This window comes from Sinocyclocheilus grahami, unplaced genomic scaffold, assembly GCF_001515645.1.
Source record: "Sinocyclocheilus grahami isolate Dianchi unplaced genomic scaffold, SAMN03320097.WGS_v1.1 scaffold640.1, whole genome shotgun sequence".
Taxonomy (NCBI): Eukaryota; Metazoa; Chordata; class Actinopteri; order Cypriniformes; family Cyprinidae; genus Sinocyclocheilus; species Sinocyclocheilus grahami.
In genome coordinates, this window is record NW_015505819.1 from 228,410 (window position 1) to 242,715 (window position 14,306).

The 14,306-nt window shown below is 37.7% G+C and overlaps 1 protein-coding gene across 1 annotated transcript in view; it reads right to left on the minus strand.

The window, feature by feature from the left end:
* Positions 1-14,306, minus strand: part of LOC107558308 (serine/threonine-protein kinase BRSK2-like) — a 239,582-nt gene that overhangs the window by 51,162 nt on the left and 174,114 nt on the right. The window contains exons 6-7 of the mRNA XM_016241958.1: positions 10,433-10,466; positions 10,267-10,335 (exon numbers count right to left, since the gene is read on the minus strand). Of these exons, the coding sequence (XP_016097444.1) occupies positions 10,267-10,335; positions 10,433-10,466 (103 nt within the window). The remainder of the gene's footprint in view (positions 1-10,266; positions 10,336-10,432; positions 10,467-14,306) is intronic.

The window sequence follows — 14,306 nt, forward strand, 5'->3', positions numbered from 1 at the left end:
CTGGGTATGCTTTCCCAGTGTTATCCAATGCACCACTGTATGGAACAGCAGTGGCGGTCACCTCTGCCTAGCCGCTGTCCTCTCTTCCGCCCCAGCTGGTGTGGGGGGGCTTGCCGGCTTCCGCAGGGCACTGGAGGGGGTCCGCAATAGTGGCGTTTTCCATACGGATCCCAATTCGTCAGTCACTGACGTAACGTTGAACGTGACTGACTGAATGGGAACGTCTAGGTTACTTGTGTAACCCTCGTTCCCTGAAGGAGGGAACGGAGACGTTACGTTCCGTTGCCACAGTTGCTGTACCACCGCTGTACGGCCGGGGCACGTAGTCTCGGCTCCTCAGCGAAAAACTGATGTGCGTTTGCACGCGCTCTCCTTTTATACCCGCGCTGCGGGGCGGGGTGCGCGTGGCGAAGCACGCACGCCAACTGTCATTGGCTTGTTTAGTTAACACTCGAAGGTGATTGGGCTCTCGGGCGAGATCCCAATTCGTCAGTCACTGACGTAACGTCTCCGTTCCCTCCTTCAGGGAACGAGGGTTACACAAGTAACTTAGACGTTACCATACGTAACTGAGACGTTTTATGCTGTAAAATTTACAGTTTTTTGCCGTAAATGTGTTTACAGTTTTTCTGTATTTTTTTTGTTGTTGTAAAAACTACAGATGTTTTTTTACAGTCTAGATGCACCTTATTGTTGAGAACTTTTTAAGTTATTAGAGTTCATTATTAAAATCCATAATCATTAATTATATCTTACCACAAAGTCCATTTCCAACATGTTATAAGAAACAGCTGTCTGGTATTTTCAGGAATGTGTGTTGTGAATTTTGCATTGGGAAAATGAATCATTGCTCATTGTGAATATTAATTTTTCAATGTCTTTCTCAGACATGCGTGAGGGCGTTCGACAATTCAGCCACTATCAAACTCTATCAGTGACTTAAAGATGTGTGTGTTTCCTGCAGGCTTGTCCTTGAAAGCCACTGTGACTCATTAAGATGCCACACTCGTAAAAGGTAACGAGAACAAGCTAACGAGACGTGGGACGTGATCATAAGACGATGTTCTGTGAGTGTACAGCGAGTTGACTGTAGGCCGACTTGTCATGCAAAAGACGTACTAGAGATCTCAGCTCTCTTTCTTTTAACTAACAGCTTTTTCTCCGAATTTTTTTTCTTAAATTGTAAGGAATGAGACAAAAATCTCTTGTGAGTTCTGAGAGCCAGCAAAAGTGTCCATTTGTAGTCTAGGGGAATAAATGGAGATATTAATACAGAGCTTTCATGTGGACCCAGAGTTCCACTTCCTGTTTAAGTTGTTTCTCCATGGAAACGCGGTTTGAAATGGTCTTCCTGCGGAGCGAGTCAATGCTTTGACTGTCTGTACAGAAGTGTGCTGTAACCGCGACGGAGGAGGTTTAATAGATTTCATATGAACTAGAAAAACTACCTCAGGTCCTCAAGGTTACTGTGACATTTCAGGCCAAAATCAAAAGAGAAAACACATTAAATTACATTTTACCTAAATAAAATGTAGTTTTTTTGCAATATTCCACAAAAAATAAATGTATGCTTAATTTTTATTAAATACTATTTTACACATTTTATTCACATCACAATAATTAGAATTAGATATTTTAAACATTGAAAATCAATGCAAATTATCAATAAAACATTATGTTTTTTTATAACAACACTATAAGATAATAATCTTTTTTCATCCACATGCCACAGATATGTTCAATACAGGTTTCAAGAGATTCATCCAGCAAGATAAAGACAGACAAAATGAGACAGAGACAATTCCCTTGACCATTTGCACCAAGAAAAGAGACAGTTTAACTCTAGATTTGCTCATGATTTGGACTCAATGCCATTCTATGGTATTTCAGCAAATATTCTGTCCGTTATCTCTCACGTCAAAGTGTGAATCACAGCCTGACAAACTGACAGATATCAGCTCCAGAAGAACTCTGATTTGAGCATTTACTCAAGTCAAAAGCAGCTTTTTATTGTTTAGTATCTGCGTCCTCTGTGAGGACAGAAAGGTCACGGTGATGGCAGATGTGTCTGGACACGCTGAGCTGATCTCCAAACACACAAACGCACTAGCTTTGAACTGTCGGACTAGCTTTACTATCTGCACATCAAACTCCTCGTTCTCTTTATCGCCGAGTCACAGTATCAAGATTCCCCACTGAATCTAAAGCAAGAGAGCCAGAAAATAGGAAAATCCCACTTTTCTCTGACTGCTAACTACTAGCATCTTATTTAGCATCTCATCATATTTATCATACATGAAAAACATGTAGAGAATTAAACTATGAATATAATGTGCTAATGTCTAAAAATGTATAAAAAATGTATTAAACAAAAATATTTTGAACTAGGAGACAAGCCGCAAAAGTTGCTTGCTTGTCAGCTGAGGCAGGCCCAAGCATCTCGCGCTATTCATTAAATTAGATCAAGTAGCGGCAATCTCATAAATAATCCAACTGATATAAATAAGTGCTTTGCTAAATTTTATAAAGATGTATACCGGTCTCAGGACAATGCAACTGCAAATACTGCAGTTAATTTCTTAGCTAATTTGCATCTTCCTAAATTAAATGAAGACGCAGTTAAACATTTAGATGCAGACATAAGCCTTAAAGAGATTAACAGAGCCATTTTTTTTTCTTTTCCAAACAATAAATCTCCTGGCCCAGATGGGCTTACCATTGAATTTATTAAGAAATGTAGTGACATAATTTCCCCCCTTCTTTTACGCATGTATAAACATAGTGGTGATAATTTTGAATTACCTCCCACTTTATATAGAGCCGATATAACTTTAATTCCTAAACCAGGATGGGATCCGCTATCAGTGTCATCTTACCGTCCCATTTTGTTGATTCCAATAGAAACAAAACTTATTGGAAAAATATTGGTGAATCGTCTGAAAAGTCATATTTGCTCTATTATTCACCTGGACCAAACAGGCTTCATTCCTGGTCGATATATGTATTTTAATTTGCGCCGTCTTTTTAACATTTTATATGCCAAGCACTGCACAGATACAGTTCATGCCTTTGATCAAGTGGAATGGAAGAACATGAGGTCTGCCATAGAAGCATTTGGCTTTGGGCCAGTCTATCTGGATTGATATTATATATGCTCATCCAGTTGCATCTGTAATCGCAAACCAAAATGTGTCTTCTCCCTTTAAGATATGCAGATGAATGCGAGAGGGATGTCCACTTTCGCCTTTTTTGTTTGCAATTCTTATCGAACCGTTAGCAGTAAGTATTAGGCAACATTCAGGGATTTATCCTGTAAACATTAAGGGTCTCCCTCATTATCTTTCATTGTATGCAGATTAGTGGTCGGCCGATATATCGGCCGATATTTGGCATTTTTAAAATATCGGCATCGGCCGATAAGTTTTCCTGTTTGGCCGATGTGTTCAAGGCGGGACTTTTATTTTGACGGCGTGACAGACTTTTATTTTGACGACGCTGACAGCGGCAGTGCCTGAGCACAGGGCTCACATTCGCCATCTTGTTCGCCATTGTCGTTAACAGTTCTGTCTAATACAGATAGAAGTCTATCTAATAATGAGATAGAGTGGTTAAACAAAGGAATTAAAATGTATACAAAAAGTATAATAACGATTGCTTTTATATTATTAGTAATAGAAAGGCAAACATTATAATACTTTCTTGTTTGCCGTCAGCATTCAGCAAATACGTATTTATATAATTTAAACAAATCTTTGATTGACTAATGAACATTTAATTTCACAAAGTTTGCAAACTTAGTCGGATCCAGTTGTGAGATCTTGTGAAGTGTGAATGTGACCTGAATGATCGCGTGTTCTCTGCGTGACGGTCGGTCCGTGTGAATTGAATGCTGACAGGAGGAGAGTTCAGCTTCACTGGAGACACGTGATCGACAAACTTTAAACTCGTGATTTTAAATTATTCTGCGCTTTATACATTTGCCCACTGCTATATTCATGTCATTTCCACTGTGTGCTGTATGTAAAATGAGTGTTACCTTGGCTTTATTTGAAAAAATATGATTCCCAAATCCCAATGCACACAAACGTCCCAGAATACTGAGTGCCCTGTTGGTTACAGTGTTTACTTCCTTTTTTATTATATTTTTTATTCAATATTTATTTATTTGTGAAAAATACTTTGTCATCTAAAGTATAAGTATGTTTATTTAACACATTTGCTTTTTAATACATTTTCAAATGATTTCAAATTTCTTAAACATTAATTAAAATAAATAAAATTATATCGGCTTTATATCGGCCACCCTGCTTTCCAAGATATCGGCAGTCAAAAAAACTATATCGGTCGACCACTTATGCAGATGACATTTTAGTATATATTTCTAACCCTCAAAAGTCTGTTCCTTCGGTTTTGTCTTTGATTAAAACATCTAGGACATTCTCTGGCTTTACAGTCAACTGGGAAAAGAGTGAATTAATGCCCATTACAACAAAAATTGACCCACAATTTCTGAAATCCACACCTTTAAAAAAAACATACAATTCATTTGTATATCTTAAAGTCACAATTACTAAAGAATCAAAAGATCTGCTTAGGATAACTTAGGATAACAACAAATGTTAGATCAGTTGAAACAAAATATTGAATTCTGGAGAACTTTGCCCATGTCAATGGCAGGAAGGATTAACTTAGTGAAGATGGTAGTACTTCCACGATTTTTGTACATTTTTCAGTCACTCCCTTGTTTTATCCCACAAAGTTTAAAAGTGTTTTAAGCAGCTAGACACAATAGTAAAAAATTGTGTGTAATTACAAGAATGTGAGATTATCAAAGAAACATTTATGCAAAACTAAAAAGGAGGGAGGGTTTGGCCTGCCACAGTTCAACTATTACTACTGGGCAGCTAATCAAAGTATTTTCGCATGGTGGAAAAAGTGGCCTTCTGATACAAATAGAGATCCGTCCTGGCTTAGAATGGAGCAAGCATTTTGCAATAGGACATCTCTTGTTGCTCTTCTTAATAGTCCTATTAGAACTGATCTGGCCTTATATGATAATCACTTTATTATAAATAATGCGCTGAAAATATGGAAATGGATTAAAGCCTATTTGAAGGTTCCTGACGTGTACCTAGATAGTCCTATATGTCAGAATCATGCCTTCTCTCATGGTTTACATGATTCAGGTTTTACACAATGGGAGAAGAATGGCATTCAAAGAATAAAAGATCTGTATATAGACGGGACATTTGCCTCATTTGAGCAATTAAAAAAAGCCTTTAACATCAATATTTCTAATTTTTTTGGATACTTACAAGTTAGAGATTTTCATAAGTAAGAAATTCATAAGTTTAATCCTTTGCATCGGGGAGCTGTGTCATATTTCTATAGTATTATGTTAAAACATGAAGTAGTAGATGAAGTCAAAATTAAGCAGGCCTGGGAGATAGAATTAGGTTTAGAGATCGATTCAGACAGTTGGGAAGAAGGCCTTTAGAACATACATACTTGTTCAATTACTGTAAGGTATAATTTAATTCAGTTTAAAACCTCGCATAGATTATACTTATCTAAGGTAAAATTGCACAGCATTTTCCCAAAGGTTTCTCCATTCTGTAACAGGTGTAAAGTAGCAAAGGAATCCTTAACTCACATACTTGTGCCCTAAATTACAGGAATATTGGGAAAACATATCTGATTGTTTTTCTAAAGCATTCAAAAAGAATCTCAAACCATGTCCACTTTTAGCTATAACAGGGATATTTAGTAGTTTAGAGATGTTTAATATACATGAAAGACAAGTCATATTATACGGTATGATTGCCAAGAGGGTTATTTTAAGAATGTGGAAAACAGATTTTGCGCCCAAGTTTGAAATGTGGGGTAGAGATCTTGTAAGTATGTATTTGAGAGGTTGGGGTACATCAATAATGACAAATCTGAGGTATTTGACAAAACATAGGGCCAGATTTTAGAATATCTCAATGTAATTGATGTATTGCATTCATAGCCAATGACCCTTGTTAATGACAAAAGTTATTAATAATGGAGTGTGATCTGAATGAATTGATAACGTATTTAATATAGTGCCTAAAGTATTATTTGACAGCCAATAAGTCAGGATACTGCTTTTTTTTGTATTGTGTACAATAATTGTCATCATTTTATTTTAATATACATGCACAGGACTAAGTGACTTTACAACATTTACGAATTTGTATCCTGCTTATGCATTACCTGACAAGTTAAATTATAATTTGCCTTTATATGCATTTGTCCCTCAGTGTTCTGTTGTTCTGTCATAGGTTATTACATTTTAATTTACATTGTATTATTGTAATTATCTTTTCTTCGTTATCGTTGTCCTGTTTGTTCTGTGAAAAAGCAAAACACTAACATAAATGTTTAAAAAAAAATTTTTTTTTAAACGTGTAGAGGACATCTGCAACCAAAGGAACGTCTCGGTTACGTATGTAACCCTCGTTCCCTGAAGGAGGGAACGGAGACGTCACGTCGGAGGACCGACGAAATTGGGATCTCGCTTAGAGGGACCAATCTACTTCGAGTGTAAACTAAACGAGCCAATGCACATTGGCATGCGATTATTGCATCCAGCTGCTGCTGATCACAGCGTGAGTATAAGTAGGCAGCAGGTGCAGCGCATATTCAGGTTTTCGCTGAGGAGCCGAGCCGGTGACCCGGCCGCTCAGCGGTGGTACAGGAGCTGTGGCGACGGGACGTGACGTCTCCGTTCCCTCCTTCAGGCAACGAGGGTTACCATACGTAACCGAGACGTTCCCTTTCAGTCGGTCACTCTCGACGTCACGTCGGAGGACCAACGAAATTGGGATCCTACCAAAGGGCCACAGCTGCTGCCCTTCCAGTGTCCTGTGGAAGCCACCTGCGCCCCTATTTTTTGGAGGCTCGGACGGGACAGCGCAAAGCTAGGGCTGGGTCTGCCTCCTCCGAGACAAAATGAAAGAACAGACAAAAGCGAGACAAGGCAAGGTGTCATGATGAGACTAAATGAGATGAGAAGAGAGAGGAAAACAGAAGAGACAAAACAATATGACACAAGACCACACAAAACAGGACAAAATTAAAAAAAAAGACAAAAATGAGATGAGACACGGTGACAAGAGATAAGATAAAATGCAGTGAGATGAGATGAGAGAAAAACAGAAGAGACAAATCTATTTGAGATGAGACAAAATTAAAAAAGAGCAGACACAAAAAAAGAGATGCAACAAGCTGAGACAAAATCAAAGAAGGGAACAGATAAAAATGAGACAAGGCGAGATGACACAAATTAGATCAGATGACAGGGGAAAACAAGAGACAAAACAACATGAAATGCAATAAGATGAAACAAAAATAAAGAAGAGAACAGACAAAAATGAGATGAGGCAAGGCGACACAAGATGAAAGTGAAAGTGACGTGACATGTGGCCAAGTATGGTGACCCATACTCGGAATTAGTGCTCTGCATTTATCCCATCCAAAGCACACACAGCAGTGAACACACACACACACACACACCGTGAACACACACCCGGAGCAGTGGGCAGACATTTTTTATTTTGCTGCGGCACCCGGGGAGCAGTTGGGGGTTCGGTGCCTTGCTCAAGGGCACCTCAGTCGTGGTATTGAAAGTGGAAGAGAGCCCTGTACATTCCCCCCCCCCCCACCTACAATCCCTGCCGGTATGAGAATCGAACCCGCAACTTTGGGTTACAAATCCGACTCTCTAACCATTAGGCCACGACTTCCCCCAAAAGATGAGACCAAATGAAATGAGGTGCGAGAGAAAAACAGACAAAAAGAGACCAAACAACATGAGACGAGACAAGACAAAATTAAATTCAATAAGATGAGACCAAATAAGAGACAAAATGAGATGAGACAAGAAGACACGAGACGATACAAAATGAGATGCAGTGAGATGAGACTAGAGAGGAAAACAGAAGAGACAAGACAATATGACACAAGACCAAACAAGACAAAACAAAATAGGCAAAATAAAAGAGAATACACAAACGAGACAAGACCAGGTAACAGGAGATAAAATGAGATGAGACGAGAGAGGGAAAAAAAAAGAGACAAATCGATATGGCAAGACCAAACAAAACAAGACAACATTAAATGCAATAAGATAAGAAAAAATTAGATGACACGTGACAAGATAAAATGAGATGCAATGAGATGAGAAAAGAAAGGAAACAAAACAAGACGAGATCACATGATACAAAAAAGACAAGAATAAATTAGATGAAATGAGATGAGACAAAAAGACAAGAGACAAGAGAAGAGACAAGAGGTGATGCAAGAAAAAACAAAACAAAACAAAAGAAAAAAGAAGAAAACAAAAGAAAAAAGAAAAGAAAAGAACCGTTGAGCTGAGGTTCCTGTGTGGTTGTTTGAAGGTAATGTGCAGCTCTAGTCTGCTCTGAAGTTGAAGAAGCTCATTGAAGAAAGGACTGAGTCATCATCATTTCTAGAACGTCAAAAACAATCCAGCTCTGCTTTAAAATGCAGGCCAGTGGCTCTGTGTATGGAGATAAACCTCTCAGACTCAAGGGTCTCAATTTTACTCTCAAAATTGAACAAGAGTATTTCAAATGAGCTGGAACTCTTGGGGATATCGCTGCGGTTGAGATGTGCAGGTAAAACATTTCAAATAAAATCTGCTAATAATGCAGTGCAGAGGTGTGACGCATACTTGCTCCAAATTGTATTGTCTTTGGGACAATAAAATCAATTCCCAGCCTTCATTCACATATGCATGTTCATTTTCACAAAATACCATTTCTGATGAAAAAGAATCGCAGATAACATTCTGAAAACATGAATTTAACTTTAATATCCATCACGCTGTCAAAATCAGCAACATAATACAATGTGTTTGAAAGTTATTTGTGCGTTTCTACACAATTTGATCAAACTAAAGAGAAAATATCTGACTTAATCTAAGATATAGTTCACGCAAAAATGAAAATTCTGTTAAACCTGTATGACTTTCTTTCCTTTAACAAAAGGAGATATTTTCTCGCTATGTTCATGGTGCTCTTTTCCATACTCTGAAAACTCATATAGTTTTAAAGGGGTCATATGATACAATTTCAAGTTTTCCTTTCTCTTAGGAGTGTTACAAGCTGTTCGTGAATAGATAAGATCCCTAAAGTTGCAAAGACTAAATCTCAAACCCAAAGAGATATTCTTTATAAAAGTTAAGACTTGTCCACGCCCTCCTAAAACGCCGCGTTTAAACACGCCCCCACATGTCTACGTCATTGTGTGGGAAGATTTGCATAACACCGCCCAAATGTTCATGCAAAGAAAGAAGATGTAACTTTGATTCTCGCTGTAGTAGTGTAGCTGCCGCCACCGCCATGTCGTGGAGACACTTTGTGTTTCGTTGTGAAAGCGAAACTACTTTGTTTGGTCTTCCAAAAGAGTACACGACTAGAAATCAGTGGTTAAGTTGCATTTACAACACTGATCCAGAACAGTTTAACCCAAATATTCAGATGTGTCCAGCGCATTTTACGGAGGACGAGGACTGTTTCCTGGGAGAGTAGCCTACAGTGCCGGCTGTTCTGACTCACAGACTGTAAGTACGTTTTCATATTTAAAGAATTTGCAACTGATGATTCAAACACGAGTTTTTAGCAGTGTAGAGTAGCACTTGTTGTTTGTCATTTCTCTGATCACAAATGCAGACATGGTTTTATGTTTACGTGGCGCGATGCAATGTAACACGTTCCCACACAAACATGTCCTCACTGCATACAACAAATGCCTCGTTTGTAATGGGTTTTATTGGTTTTGTCTCATCGCTCCGGGACACGGCATCACAGTATGGTAGGGGCGTAATATTTCCATCACACACTTGAGGTATTCGGCCAATCACAGCGCACTGGATAGCTGGCCAATCAGAGCATACCTTGCAGAGCAAATCAACGCGTTTCGGAAAGGCGGGGCATAGAGGAGAAACAATAATGTACAGTATGTGGAAAATAATGTTTTTTTTTAACCTTAAACCGCATAAACACATTTCATTACACCAAATACACAAAATAATGTTATTTTTAGCAACGTCATATGACCCCTTTAAAAAATATTTATTTTATGTTTCTCAGAAGAAATAAAGTCACATGGGTTTAGAACAACACGAAGGCGAGTAATTGTTGACAGAAATGTTATATTAGGGTGAACTATTCCTGTAAGGTAAAGTCTGGATTGACTTTGCAATTAGCCATGACTCACCACCAGCAGAGCAAACAGAATGACCCCACAGCTCCAAACGTCTGCTTTCCTTCCGTCATACTTCTCTCCCTAACAGAGACAAGACAAAGTCAAAATGCAATCCTGATTCCAGATCAAGTCATGCATTCATAGGTCTCTTTTTTACTGACAGTCAGGTAACACTCACCTGGATGACTTCAGGACATGCATAATGAGGAGATCTGTTAAAAGACAACATCAGCTTGAGTTATCAGCAGTAATCTCTGTGCATTCATCTCTCAATATTTTTATTTATTTTATTTATTTTAGTCTTATTTATGCTTTTTTTCCCTTCCATTTTAAAAAATACTTTTTAGTAATTACATTAAAACATCAAAGCTGTGGTGCTCATTGGGATGACGCCGGTTCAAGTCTGACCTGCAACATCTCCAGATCTCATCTCTTCCCAATAAGTTACTATAATCACTATATTTGTGACACAAGACAGAGCCAAGACTCCCTCGTGGATATGAGCTTGTTTAAAAACTAAATAATGACGGCTGTCTCGTAGTTTTTTTTATTGAAAATTTTTTCAATATATACACACACAAAAATAAGCACGTAAGCACTCCTTATTAACAATCTGAGTTGCACGGCACTACAATTGCACGCTCGCTGGTTCCAAGAACCCTCAACTGATGGCTGGGCTCTCTATTATAGCCCTAACTCCACCCCTCCGGCTCGTACAGGTGAGTATACATAAGTTTCTGTGTAAACTATTTAAAGTACCTTATGCATAAATAATATCCGCTATAACAGCATATACAACAGCATACAACATTAACAAATTATATTTTTCTTTTCCAGGTAGTACACCCCTCTTAAAATAAACATGGCAAGTGAAAATAGATATAATATCCGTGTACCATTGGGATGTGTGGGGAATTACTGTAGGAGAAAGCATGTCATTTGTGTATAACCAGTGCCATTCACTTCAGTGGCGATCTAGTTCTTCACAATACTATTTCTGTCAAATAAACATATAAAACCATAGAAGGTAAGCTGTAATTCCCCAAAGCAAAAGCACTCTGAATTTCAGTAGACGTTTCCCATCTGCACTGATCCGTGACGTGTGGCACTGTTTGCTCAGAATGATTAATATCACGATCCGGTTGGAGGGACAAAGATACACTAAAGAAGCTAACAAAGATAACATCTTCGCAGAGTAATTAGGGTCACAAAATGTTGACGGTACTTCCTGTTTCACCAGCTGACGTCCTGTCTCCATTAATCTTTCTTGACAAATCCTCTCTACAACGGTGTTGTGCATCTGAGCATAACACTCGTCCCATCAACGCAAGTGTGAACGGGGTTTTTTTCAGAGATTAACAGGCACGTTCAGAGTTAATCATATTTGGAGAGTTTCACAGTGAGCTCGCACGATCCCTCGGATGCCTTCACAAGCGTGCGCCTATGCAAATATGAATATATCCTGTTAGTGTGAGCTTTTGCTTATCATCTAATGTAGTATTCAACTCAAAGTACTCCATCTGCATACAGAGACATTACAAACATCAACTGAAAAGCTGCCGTTCGGCTTCAATGAGAGATGATGTTGAAGGAAGAGCTTTATGTAAAGAAGCTGATAGAATAAAAAAAAAACAATAAAGTAGGTAATTGCCAGTTAAGACTTTTTTTTCTCTGAATGATAATTTTATATCTCGCAGTTTTTTCTGCCACGGAATAAAAAAAAATGATGGTAATTGCAATTTTTCTCACAATTATTTCGCAGTTTTGAGTTTAAAATTCAGACATTTTTCTCAGAACTGCCCGTTTCTGAGAAAAAAAATAATTATAATTATAAAAAAATAATAATTAAAAATATAATTTTGTTTCTGCCATGGAATAAAACATTGAAAAAGGTAATTGCAACTTCTTTATCACAGAATTCAGACCTTTTTCTCGCAATTGCAAGTTTATGTCTTCCAATTAAGACTTTTTTCTCTCTCAGAATTTCCAGTTTATAGCTCACAATTCTGACTTTTCTCACAACTGACCCTTGGCAAAGACCCGCACCTCCTTAGTTACTGTTGCTACGTCCGACAAGCCAGGGTGCTCTTACGCCACACATCATGTTCTCACACAGTGAAAAATACATCGCGGAGCAAAGAGGACACTGACAACACGCCGACAGACAAGAGCTCGTTGCTTTTGGTATGAAACAAAGTCTCAGCTTTCAAATTCATTCTTCATTTTGTAAGAAATTCAAACAATAAATACTGTTTTGTGGCTCTTTAATGTGTTGTGATCTACTCTCCTGTCTGTTGTTTTTGTCGAGATTATATCTCACAATTTTTTTTTTCACCATGGAATAAAAAAAATATGATAATTGCAACCATTTTTCACCTCAAAGTTGCAAGTTTTTATCTTCACAATTCAGACTTTTTTTCTCCAAATCACTAGTTTGTACCTTGTAACGATTCTATTTTTTTTCCCACCATGGAATAGAAAGTAAAGATATTTGCAACTTTTTATCTAACAATTCTGTCTTTTTTCACACAAATTTGAGGTTTATCCCATAATCCAAACATTTTTCTCAGAATTGCTCATTTATCTCTGACAAATTCAAGTTATAAACCCGCACCTGTGTCGTACCTGAGTTTACATTTCATAATTATGATTTTCTTTCTCTGAACATAATTACAACTTTTTTATCTCACAATTCCGACATTTTTCTCTTGATTATGAGTTTATATCTCACAATTTAGACCTTTTTTTTCAATTTAGACAAGTTAAAATCTCACAGTTCTGTTTTGTTTTATATCTATCAATTTTGAGAAGAAATGTCTGAATTGTGAGATATAAACTCGTAATCATGAGGAAATATGTGAGAGTTAACACGTTGAGTTATTACTCGCAATTCAGAGAATTTGATAACAAAAGTCAGACTTTTGAGTAAAAAAAGTGATAATTGTGAGATCATTTTGCAGTTACCTTTATTATTATTATTAACCCGTGGCAGGAATAAGCTTCCATATTCATGGCCAGCTCTGAAAATAAGAGCAGAATGGTGTAATAATTCAGAATTGATCTCAGATGGAGCTGTCAAAGCACATGGTATCTTCCAGAATACTCTACAAATATGTCACAAAGCCCTTTATCATAAATACTATTGCAACAGAGGCCAGTTATTGGACTGGTTAAATTATTGATTCTAACATGCAGCTGCCATTACATGTTTTATAATAAAACACTGCTGAATCTGTTCAGAATGCATCAAAGTCTAAAACAGACTCCTCTCGACGGGTCTACTTTCGCTCATTATGATTCTGAAGGCGTAACGACCGCAGCATTTCAGTGTTTTCCTCCGCAGCAGGTGCGTTAAATCGGAGGGATCAAAGCGAATCGGATGTTTTAAGGCCGTAAAATGTTTTCATTGTTTATGTTGATGAGGAAAGCAAATTAGAGATAAAAATACAGCCATTAAGGGATGAGTTTATGGAGGACCCCTGCAGCGCGTGGTGCCAGATCATTTATCTACTCCAAGCTGTTTGCTAGAGCTCATTTCCTCGCTCATTTCTGCAAAACTCGTCAACCAATGACAGGCAGATATGAGATGACTCATAACTGATGTGGGTGTGCAAACCATCAGACATATGGGTTTAAATGTCTCTTTTTGGTGCAATGTACGATGATCATTAAGCCAAAACAGTGCGTGGTAATAGGGATACAACAATAAACACCATAAACTCCAGCGGAAGGCATCCATGAAGCTCTGAATCAATAATGGCGGTATTTCGAGTGTGTAGGTTAGTCTCTGAGTCAAAGTGGGGCTGTTGCAGGTTGTACTGTTACACAAAGCCACTATTTATCAAATCCTGAGAGTATTTACATAAATTTGGATTAAAAAAAAGCATTTATTAGTGTGAGCTAAATCACATTACACAATTAGGAAACATTTGACTGACTGACTGACTGACTGAATAAATAAATACATTTTAAGTATTTAAAGAAGGAAGAAGCAATAATTAAATAAATGGATAAAATATTTTTGAAAGAATAAATTAACAAATGAATGAATT